Consider the following 11,581-nt stretch of genomic DNA (forward strand, 5'->3'; position numbering starts at 1 on the left):
AAGAGTGAACAACTACCAAAGTACAGGGTCCACATTCCCCCGATGGTGTAGGAAGCAGTTTTACTATGAAGGCATGTGTACAGTAATAGTAGAATAATTGCTCCTGAATATACCAGTAATCTACGCTGAGTACAATCAAGCACTGGTTATAATGTAATATAGTTTGAGGGGGTAGATAAACTTGAGAACCAGCTGCCCCTTAGGACTATTTATGTGAAAGTTTGTTTTGCACTTTCCAGCAAACCAAACAGCAAAATAGTGAACATACAGCATAATCTTAGTTTCTCTATAACATTAAAAATTTATTTACAACAGAAGGTGTCTGTCTACACCAGCTGAAAAATTGCCTTAGAAATTCTCATGCTCTATGGGCAGAGAGAAACTGGTTGAATAAAACTGTTCTGGACCTGGTTCACTAGAATATCCATTTCAGAACTACCAGCATTACATGCCCTTATCAAACAAAATGGCTGCATTTCTTAAAGCCATATATATTTATCTGTTTCCTCTGTGACAGTCCAAGAAATATTAAAAGAAGGGGAAAGAGCTTATCAGATTTGACCTCCCAAACCCCTTCTGTGCAGTCTTTATTGTTACTGCTATTCTTTTAGCAACAGCCACAGACTCTGAAACTCAATATGGCCGAAACTTCCGCTGAGCCCGCATTAGTGCAATTTTCTGCTTGTCTTCTTCAAATTTCTTCCTCAGCTGGGCTATATCTGAAAGACACGAGACATTAAATCAGAAAGGATTACCAAATACAACCGTAAGAGGTCCCATCCAACACTCCACATTTCCACCCCACATAAGGCTTTGACTCTGCTATTATTGTCTGTTTTAGGGCTCCTAGCTGAGTGCAAATTCTTGTACCTCCGAAACCAAGAACGGGTAATTTCAGAAAGCGAGCCTTGTAATAATCTAGTTTAACTTAATCTGAAACACCAGTTTAGAGTACTTTTTCTTTTTGCACTCCCACTTTCAGTAGGTTTGGTCCAGAAGTGCCTTGCTATAGCTGAAGCCTCTTAATTTTCCATCTTTCTGAATTTACTCTAAAGCAAAAGAATTATTACTGTCCTTTGTATACTTAAATGAGTACAGAAGAAAGACAATAGTGTCTTCCACACCATCTCTCTCTGTGGTCAGATGTTTGATTCCCACTACAACTCTGTCATGCCTTTTTCTCTGGGAGTCAAAGCATCTGCAATAGCATTACTTGTCATTTTTCTTCCCTTCTCTGGGGCAGTCCACTCAATCATCTCTTAAATGACCAATTTGCTATACTTTCTCAATAAAATTAAATTACTGGAAAAGCCTTGATCTCATGTCTGCTTCTCCTGGAGTACATTCTGAGTCATCTCAAGGAAGTACTAGAAAGTTATTCAAGCTGTGTTCTTTCTTATTCAACACACATTTTTTTTAAAAAAAACTTTGCTGATGTTTACAGACACATGTGCACCAAGCACATATGGTAAGAAAAGCATGCTGCTGCTCAAATTGTGGTGGGTAGCTTCCAGTACGCACACTCCAAACTAAATTGTGGGCAGCTTTGCCCATCCACACCATCAAATGTCCTCTCCCAAATCCTTTTTTTAACTGAAAAGGCCCTTCATGTTTTGGGGGTAGGGGCCAACTTTGCCATGCCCCACTAAAACTGGGGCTGGGGTTGTATGTGGACTGCACTTTGCCCACCATTGGTTCAAATTAAGAAATCCAAAAAATGCCTGCTACTCTTAACACTTAATAATCTCAGTGAGATATCATGAAGAAGGTAGCAACTACTATTAAATCAAATGATCCCCTTTAGATTCCAATGGAAGAGATTGCAAGTGAATATACTTACGTTCCCGTTTGGTCTCACGATGCTGCCAAGCGTAGAAGTTGAGCAGTTCCTTGCGTGCTCTTTTGCGTTTCTCCCTCTCCAATGCGCGCAAGTTGGCTGCCTCTGTCCGTGGGAGCCCAGGTCTACGGCCTTTCCTCGTCACCTTCACCCACCCTTCCTCATCTGGAACACCATCTTCCTTCTCAGCTTTTGCTTCCTCCTATACCAGTGGAAGGCATGGCAGAGAAATTGGAAGAGAAGAAAACAATACATCTATGGAAAACTGATTGCTTTAATTCCACAACTGCCCCTCAAACACAGAAATCCAGAGGGTATTCAACTGAACTTCACAACCCTTGGATTAAGCCCCCCCCCCCCCCCAACAAGCCCTTCATTAGGCCAAGATTTGTGGAAATGTAGGGTTGCGTGGGCAGTGATGACATTTAGACAATGTGATCCTCCCACCAGCCCAGTTCCAGTTTAATCCATTGACACTGGAGAAAAAATTACCCTAACCTCCACTGTGGCAGAGAAGAGCAGGGGATATGTTGAAAAACACTCACTTGCATGCACAATTTTTCTATTATTGGCCAGAGTTGGGAACTTAAACTAGTGTAACTGCAGATTACACCAATGTAAATACTTTCTGAGATGATGTGCAAGGAGGTCCTTACTATCTGCTGCCATTGACTAACTGGTGGGTTCAAGTTAATCTTTATTACGGTCATAGACCAGCACAAGACTGGTGAAGTTTTTGCCCCCTTAAGATGGCCAATATCAGTGTGCCAGTGGAGCTTAAATTTATATTCTGCCTTTCTTCCAGCATAGGATACCTTATCAACATTGAAGGAGAGAAATCTTACAAGTAGATACTTCTGACAGTATATCCTGCCTGTCTCTCCAAGGAATTCAGCATGGTGAGATGGTTGCCTATCCTGTACCAGTGTATCTTCAAAATAATCTTGCTTGATCATCACTAGCCCAAGATCTGCCAGTTTAATAGCTGGGTGGAATTTCAACTCTGGTCTCCCAGATTTTACTCCAATATTCTGCTTACTCCACAACACTGGCTCTTCTATCTATCCATAACTAATCCCAAACCGTACAGACATGCTGAATCCAAGAGACCCTTCTATGGAAGTACATAGTCAGTTACCACAATTATATCTCCAGCACACCTTTGCAATCTTTTGATCATAGGTTTGCATGAAAGCATCCACTTCTGTTTTCAGCTCAGTAGGATTCACAATTGAAGCTGCATACTTGGCAATCCACTCTGAGAAGAAGAAGAAAACAGTTAACAATTACCTAGCAGTGCAATCAATATCCAGATACCACCTAGGAAAAAAAATCTGGAAACTTAAGAGGTCCTTCATCCATATACACATGCTACGGAATCAATTGTGGGGTCCTGATAGCCATGCTATAGGACTTAACATCCATGGACACTGGAAGGGTGGCAATCCATTATTACCCATTTATTATATTTCTTGAATATTACAAATAAAAGTGCAGTGAGATAACCAAAGGTAGTCAGACAATACCGGATGGCGAGTAGGTAAGTTCTGTGTTCCAGTGTTACTGGTAATGGCAATCAATGGAAAGCAGAGGGGGGGGGGGATCATGACAAGTCATGCATTTGGGTGACAACAGGATAAATGATGTAAAGACTATAAAAGGAAAGAAGGATAAATGTCAACTAACATATGTAGTTGACAGATAAGCACCCAATTTGGACAGCACTGATATTTTATTATACTTCAGACCCACTCTTATTTGTTCTAAAGCAGGTGTGGGGAATGTGTAGCTTTCTCAGATCTTGCTGAATCACTGAATTGCAGTGCCTACCACAACCAGCCAGGAAGGCCAATGATAAGGAATAATAGGTGCTATAATCCAGCCACAGATGGATGGCCAGAGGCTCCCCACCCATATGCTAATAAGCTCGAGGCAGCCTCTTCCCAACCAGTTGTAGTCCCAAAATGTATGTTCACAGCAGCTCCACAAAATAGGTTGGGCTGAGAGATAACAACTGGTCCAAAATGCATCTTAGTTAGCAGTGGGCATTGTCAAAAACTCAACAGACCACCGCTTTGGAGCCGCCCTCACCATCCGTTTCCTTGCCAGATCGGGGCCACAGCAACTACATGCTGTGGCCCCAATCCAGTGGGTTTTTTGGCCCTAAAAAGAACAGCAAAAGGCTGCTCCTTTTGGAGCCAGAAAAAGGGTGCTTTTGCCACCGCGGTGGCAGTTTCAGGTGCTCCTTTTGGCATGTGTCATCTGTATGCCATGCCAAAAGAGTGCCATAGCACCACCCGCTGTTTGGTCGGGTGGACAGCATGATGGCGCCTTGGAGGTGAAGTCAGGGTGTGTGGCGTGCATCCGCCATGCCCCCACTCTGCCCTGAGGCCAGCGTTAAACGCCGGTCTGTTCAGCCCCTAAATCCCCTCTAGACCTATATGCCAGACACAGCAAAAAAGGAAATATAGGCAGTTGTGGTTAACTTACTCTGAATGCCTGTTTTCACAGGATGACTGTTAGAAGATATCAGTAGGGGCTCTTCTGTTGATAAGGACTTGGCAGTCTGCACTCCAGCAGGACTCTTAAAGACCACATAAGCAACTCGGAAGCCCTGTGAAACAAGAAGCACAAAATTATGAATCGGAACTGTTTTCATCTGCATGTGCTGCAATGAATGAGATACTAAGTCAATTATGTCAATAACTGGAAGGAGCAAATACTCCTGGCTCCCTGTGGCCATTTACTTGTTCCCTTCCTTCCCACCTGAAAGCCAGTTCTCTCTCTTTTACTGCTCTTTTAGCATTCAAAGTGTCCCAGCCAAGATGTGGCCTCTGGCTCAACTGTGTTTAGTTCAACATGTGCAATTTGATTTTTAAACATGAGGAGAGGCAAGAGAAGGAAGGAAGGAAAGAGTGCAAGAGTGTCACCTGCATGCTCTGCAGTTGACCACAAAGCCACGAGGAGGAGGAGGCTGCAGGCACCAGAACACTGTATTCTCTCCTACTCATTGCTGCTGTTGTGTGACTTCTAGTTGTTTCCAACTTATGGTGACCCTAAAGCAAACCTATCATGTTTTTTTCTTGGTAAGATTTGTTCAGAGGGGGGGGGGGGTTGCCTTTGCCTTTGTCTGAGGCAGAGTGTGACTTGTCCAAGGTCACCTACTGGGTACCTATGGCCGATCTGGGCTTTGAACCCTCATCTCCAGAGTCATAGTCCAAAATTCAAACCACTATACCACACTGCCTCAGCTTTCCTCCTTCCCCAAGATTAAAGGATTATTTCCACTATTACATTTGAGCTGAGGAAGACAGTATGTTTCAGACTCCCCAGTGTATTTTTTCACTTTGAAAGTGACAGTTTCTTAGTCACAGGTCCTAACACACAAGGAAGCAACCAGCTGTGTACAGTTCAACACAAAAAAAAAAAACAGCCATGAAACAAGTAATTGCTTTCATCCATGTCAAGACAGCTCCCTTCTCCCTCCCCAATTGTGAACACCTCAGTTTTATCCCATCCCATTTCAGTGTTCTTGACTTACTGAAGGTGTTTTTGCACCAAAGAATTTGGTCTTAACTGGTTCTGTTTTTTCTCCCAGCATTGGTTTTTCACACATCTCAACAGACTGTACTGAGCAGAAGCCAGAGAATAGTCTTGACAAACATTCCTACAATGATGAAAATACAAACACAGCATGACTGAGCACTACAAAAGAGAACTTTTGGAAATCTGAAATAATCCCTTTTACTCTAAAACACTCCACTGCTTGCTCCCAGATTACTGTACTATATCCTGCATCACCTTGGCTGGTAACTGGTCCTCCTGCATTGTATTATGTTATTTGCGCGCATATATATATATATATATATATATATATATATATATATATGCTATATATGCTATTCTGCCTTCGATGTATGCAATTATTTGTAAGTCCCCCCCAACTTTATTTGGATATAAGGTGGGGTATGTTTATTTTTTAAATAAATACATAAATAATATGTGTTTCCCACCATTCTTCTGAGGATTTGGGCATATATCCTATCCTTTTCAAATCAGGCACTTCTACAAACACACACACACACACACACACACACACACACACACACGTGTGTATGTGTCTATATGTTTAAGTTGTATGTTGACTTATGGAAGTGTTTTCACAGTGTTTTCTTAGGCAAGGAATACTCAAGAAGTGATTTTGCCATTTCCTTCCTCTGCAAAAAGGCTTACAGCATAGGCAGCCTCCCATCCAAGTATTAACCAGGGCTGACCCTGCTTAGTTTACAGACAGGATTTGGTTCCTTTAGGATACTTAGGCCCATATACACATAAACACACATACCTCCTGCCCTCTATCTAGAGATCTCAGGGTGGTATACAATAAAACTACTCTGACAAATTTAAACATAAATACAAAAATATATTTTAAATATATTTTAAAAGGCTAAAATATATATTGAACTATTTAATAATTTAAAAGTAATAAGATTAGAATTAAAATAGTTTAAAAACAAATGTAATCAAGAGGAAACCACAAATGCTCACTAGTTCTTTTGGGTTTGTATACTCAAATCTCTTACTTACCACGGTACAACACCCCCCTTTTTATAAGACCACTCACATTCACAGGCAAAAAACCTTAAGCAAAAATTCTATATATCACTAGTAGTGTATCCACTATGTCAAGCAATAAGTATATGCACTGACATATGACAGGAATAAAGAACTGGTGTCTCATCTTTCATGCCTTCCAGTTTTGCACTAATTAAAGTAAGCTGGCTGCCCACAGAGTAACAATATGTTCCCGCTCAACTATAAATAAAAAGGAAGCTTTCCTCACATTTCACCAGAAAACTCAAATATCCTCAGGCAGAAACAAAAAGGTTTGGTAAGCCTTGTAGAAAAGGCAGGGAGCGTGAGAAAAAGGAATTCTCAATTTTACAAATATGAAATGGAAACTACTGGTACTTATGCCTTCATAGCATAAACCTCTCCTAGAAAAAGGGTGCTGTAATGTTTTCCAAAATCATCTGTCCATAACGTTATAGTTTTCCTTCCTTTTCCCAGATACTTACCTCTGTACAATATGGGGGGACATTCAGAACAAAAAGGGTGCGGTTTTGTGGCCTGTTACGATCTTTGTCCTCTCTGACTTTGTGCTCCTTCACATAGAGATAGTGAGGTGACTGGTGCTTTTCAGAGAACTTAACTGGTATTGCTAAAAAGGAAAAATAATAATTTTTTTAACCAAATATGTTGCTATTTTTAAAAACAACCAGCTGTAGGACCTATTGCACTACTCATCTTAAGTGACTCAAACACATAGATTACAACACCATATATAATCTGTGGCATTCATTACTACTAGAAATTCAGTTGTGGATGATTTCCTAAAGTAAATAACAGTTTAAGGATTTTATCAAAGTGTTGAAGCCCCTGAACAATGGGGAAATGTCAAAACACAAAGCCTCAGTGCCAAAGTACACATGGCAGTGCAGCTATACAGTGGTCCCTCCACATTCACTGGGGTTAGAGGGGAAGGAAAAAACGCAAATAAAAAAACACTATTCTTTTTTTGAAATCGAAGGCTTTCATGGCCAACATCCATAGTTTTTTTGTGGGTTTTTCAGGCTATATGGCTGTGTTCTGGAAGAGTTTATTCCTGACGTTTCGCTAGCATCTGTGGCTGGCATCTTCAGAGAATGCTGGCATGGAAGTGAGTGTATATATAGAGTATATATACCCCACTCAATTCCATGAAGATGCCAGCCACAGATGCTGGGGAAACATCAGGAATAAACCCTTCCCGAACCCAGCCCCATTGCCTGAAAAACCCACAAAAACGATTCTTTTTATCTGAGAGAAACCTTTCTAGGAATCCCCAGGTCCTCCAGTGAAACTCTGTGATCAACATCTGCCAGAAATTGACCACAGAATCATGTTGGAAGACCAACAAATGCCTAGAGAAGTGTTCTCTCTAGGAACTTCTAGGTTCTCCAGCAGAACTCTTCCAGCAGAGTTGCATTGGAGGACATAGAGGGATTCCTAGAGAGAATGTATTAATCAAATCCGCAAATGTCAAAGCTGCAAATGGGGAAGGCCAACTGTATTTGCTTATTAAAACAAGCAGACAAAGTAAAGAGTGGATGGGCTGTGGTGAGCTACGGTGAAGCTATTCCACCACCACGCTGGTCTTATTATGCTCCGCTCCTTCAAGACTTTTTTCCCTGCCAGGTTGTTTCACTATACAGTTGGCCCTCCATATTTGTGGCTTTGACTTTTGCAGCTTTGGTTATTCATGACTTTAATTAATATGTTCTTTCTAGGAATCTCTAGGTCCTCCGGCAGGACTCTATGGCCAACTGGAGGACTTAAGAGATTCCTAGAGAGAACACTTCTCTGGGCGTTTGTAGGCCCTCCAGCACAATTCTATGGCCAGCGTCTGGTAGATGTTGACCAGGAGGACCTAGAGATTCCTAGAGAGGCGTTCTCTCACTTTCCCCCACTTTTCATGGGGGCCCTGCATCCCTAACTAGTGACTAGAGAGCGCCCACTGTAAACAAGCAATAAAAATTAGAGAAAGTAGAGGAAATTAAACCATGTATACATGATTTAATTGTTATTTTAGGGAGCGGGACTTTGGGGTTATTGAATACCATTGTTTTATTATATATCAGATTGTTTTTACTATAAGCCGCCTCGATTGTAACTGGAGTAGGCAGGATATAAATAAAATTATCATGTTCATTATTAGAGGTGATATAAGTTTTGTTTGTAGTGTTGCTGCATAGAGGAGCATTTGACACTGATTTGTTCTTCCTTTGTAAACCCTGGCTCTCTGGCTAACATTTTCAGGGGCTAAAGGAGCAATTTTAGGGAGGAAGGGGCACCGAGGTCCATTTAAACCGGATCCAGCCATTTCCAGGCTCTCCCTGAAAACCCACTGTAATGCTAGGCTTGCCCACTAAAACAAACAAACAATCCAAGATGTTGATATAACTATGGAAAGCCACCATTGCTCTCAATCACTCTCAATGGAGGCAGCCTGGGCTTAACAAAATCATGGGAAACTCGGGCTTCAGTTGTAAGAAGCTTATGGAAAAGGCCTCTCCCGCCCTTCCAGGGAGCCCTGGCCCTCTCTTCCAGCCCCACAAGGGCCCCAGCGCCCCACTCACCCGTGAACCCTGCAGGGGAGGCCGCCACCACTCTCCCTCTCCCCTCCTGCCTGGCCGCCGCCATCTTAGTTCCAGAAAAGGAAGCGGCTCCTCCTAGCCCATCATTCCCTTATTGGTTGCCGCAAAGGCTTCTGGGAGTGGTAGTTCTCCCCTCAGAACGCTTGGTGCTTAGTGTGGGAAGGGGATCTTGGTCACCCCTGGCTTTGAGACTCACTGAAAAACAAAAGCCCCAAACCCCAGCCGTGTTAATCTGGAGAATCCCTACGCCAAGGGCTCTTATAATGCTGCTATTCTGCTTTTACTGCCTCCTGTTGCATTTTGGGGCTTGTAGTCCAGTGAGACCTAATTGCTCCTTGGCGAAGGATTCTAAAGGCCCCCTCCTTAAACTGCAAATCCCACAATGCAATGGGAGGCAGCCAGAGGAGTTAGAGTGGAGCAGCAGCACTATAGCGTGCTGTAATCTATTATTATTATTATTATTAATGTTTATTTATATGGCGCCATAAATGTCCATAGTACTTTACAGTCATCAATGGACATTTGGACCACATTTATGGGCTCCTTTTGCAAGTTTACATGGCACTTTACAGTCATCATAAATTCAACATTAAAACCTGCCAATGGGGTACAATCTAAAACCATTAGCTAGGTAACTTATTATTATAATTACTACTATTATTATTATTACTACTACTATTATCATTATTAATGTTTATTTATATAGCATCATACATTTACATGGTACTTCACAGTCATCATCAATTCAACATTAAAGCCTGCCATTGGGGTGCAGTCTAAAATCATTAGCTAGATTACCTATTATTATAATTATTGTTACTATTACTACTGTTGTTGTTGTTAATGTTTATTTATAGAGCGCCATAAATTTACATGGCACTTTAGAGACATCATCAATTCAACATTAAAACCTGCCAATGGCATACAATCTAAAAGCATAAAGCAACTGAAACCATAAAGTAACTGAACTGAATCTAGTAACTGAAAGAAAGAAGCTGGGAGCATGAGCTTCCCTAGACTTGAGCCTACCTTCCTCAGATGCAGGTTTGAAGTGGAGAACCCAGAGTTATATAGGCCATTTTTCTGGGAAAGAATGTCAATTCACATTCAAAATGTGAAATCAAAGGCTTTCCCAGCTGGCATCCATAGTTTTTTGAGGCTTTTTTGGGCTATGTGGCCATGTTCTGGAAGAGTTTATTCCTGACGCTTCACCAGCATCTGTGGCTGGTATCTTCATATTTTCTGAAAATGCCAGCCACAGATGCTGGTGAAATGTCAGGAATAAACTCTTCCAGAACATGGCCACATGGCCCAAAAAACCACAAAAAAACCTATCACATTCAAAACTTTGCATGTTTGTGGAGATGAGGTGGAAAGTACAGATAGTTCCCCCAATACATGCAGATTTCTGAATGTGAATTGACATACTCTCCCAGAAAAGTGGCTTGTACAGCTCTGTCTCTGGGTTCTCCACTCCAAACATACTGTACTTCAAAGCTTATTTTAAAAAGAAACCATCCCCTGGTGAAAGGCAAGCACATAATCTGTCCTGGAAGCACTGACCCCCACTATTTTCTCATCCATCCAGCCTTTAGTATGAGCATTTGCTGGAATTTTGTATGTTCTTTGACACTGTTTTCTTTTGCTTTCTTTAGTACTTTACCTGCAACAAATTCTTGACTGAGTCTACATTTAAATTATCCCTTTCATCTGTCTATTGTGAAATTAAGGGGGAAAAACCTTTTCAACTTTTGCATTGTGTCAAGCAGCCCATTGCCTAAAATGTTTGCTGTCCTTTCCCTCTCAAACAAACATGCCCTGAGCTCTGGGGGTGAATCTTGTCTGTTGCTGCTCCTAAGGAAAAGGAACTTCAGAAGGATTCATCCTGTCCCCCTATTTGCAGAGAGGACAGGCTGACAAGTAGACACATTTCTCCAAGGGGAACAGCAAATGTGGTGCTAATCAGTGGGCTTCTTAGTCATGCTCAAAATGGAGGACACTTTGGAACTCCTCCTGGGCAGAAGGCTGAAATGTCCTGGAAAAGGAGGATGTGGTCATCCTGCTCAAACCGATCCCTTTGCACACTGATTTTCCCAACTAACATGGTTATGTCTTCAGTTCTTAGGAGAAAGATGCTAGTCCCCTCAGATTTTTTTCCTGTTTAACTTCAAGGTGTCCTTTCAGGATGAACCTATGGCCTGTTACAGACTGCCAAAATAAAGCTGCTTCGGGTCACTTTGGAGGTATGCTATTTAAATGATGCATGGGTCCTAAGAGTCCGGAGGTCACGCCAAAGCCACACTCCATTCCTAAGCACTGGAGTGCAGCTTTGGTGCAGCTTCCGGATTCTTAGGATGCATGCATCATTTAAATAGCATACCTCCAAAGAGACCCGAAGCAGCTTTATTTTGGCAGTCTGTAACAGGCCAATGTATGTTTAGTAGGCAGTATGTTTCCAGATATTCAGTGAGACTCATTCATAGGTCTGCAGCTTTAGTAAAGTGCAAGGAGCCAGGTAAAGCACACACATTCCCTCAAGTTTTATTTA

The 11,581-nt window shown here is 41.8% G+C and overlaps 1 protein-coding gene across 2 annotated transcripts; it reads right to left on the reverse strand.

The window, feature by feature from the left end:
• Window positions 1-3: 3 nt before the first annotated feature.
• RRP7A (ribosomal RNA processing 7 homolog A) lies at window positions 4-9,256 on the reverse strand. 2 transcript variants are annotated; one of them, XM_089523767.1, is made up of 7 exons: window positions 9,016-9,256; window positions 6,916-7,058; window positions 5,379-5,504; window positions 4,328-4,451; window positions 2,998-3,095; window positions 1,841-2,039; window positions 4-719 (listed from the first exon to the last, which is right to left on the reverse strand). In XM_089523767.1, exons 1-7 carry the CDS (start codon window positions 9,077-9,079, stop codon window positions 634-636), a joined length of 840 nt encoding a protein of 279 aa, XP_089379893.1. In that variant the 5' UTR covers window positions 9,080-9,256; the 3' UTR covers window positions 4-633. The 2 variants fall into 2 exon arrangements, with proteins under 2 accessions (XP_089379893.1, XP_089379894.1); XM_089523768.1 differs by lacking the exon at window positions 5,379-5,504.
• Between the last annotated feature and the right edge of the window lie 2,325 nt (window positions 9,257-11,581).

The sequence above is a fragment of the Sceloporus occidentalis genome, unplaced genomic scaffold, assembly GCF_023333645.1.
Source record: "Sceloporus occidentalis isolate IW3139 unplaced genomic scaffold, rSceOcc1.0.p SCAF_5, whole genome shotgun sequence".
In the NCBI taxonomy this organism is placed as follows: domain Eukaryota; kingdom Metazoa; phylum Chordata; class Lepidosauria; order Squamata; family Phrynosomatidae; genus Sceloporus; species Sceloporus occidentalis.

Bases quoted from the DNA above. Each gene is read 5' to 3' on its own strand.
- RRP7A (XM_089523767.1), bottom strand. From the start codon at position 9,079: ATGGCGGCGGCCAGGCAGGAGGGGAGAGGGAGAGTGGTGGCGGCCTCC. The intron at 3,096-4,327 runs GTAAGTTAACCA...TCTTCTTCTCAG, and splicing joins TGTGAAAACAGGCATTCAGA to AGTGGATTGCCAAGTATGCA. The intron at 720-1,840 runs GTAAGTATATTC...CGTGTCTTTCAG, and splicing joins TCGTGAGACCAAACGGGAAC to ATATAGCCCAGCTGAGGAAG.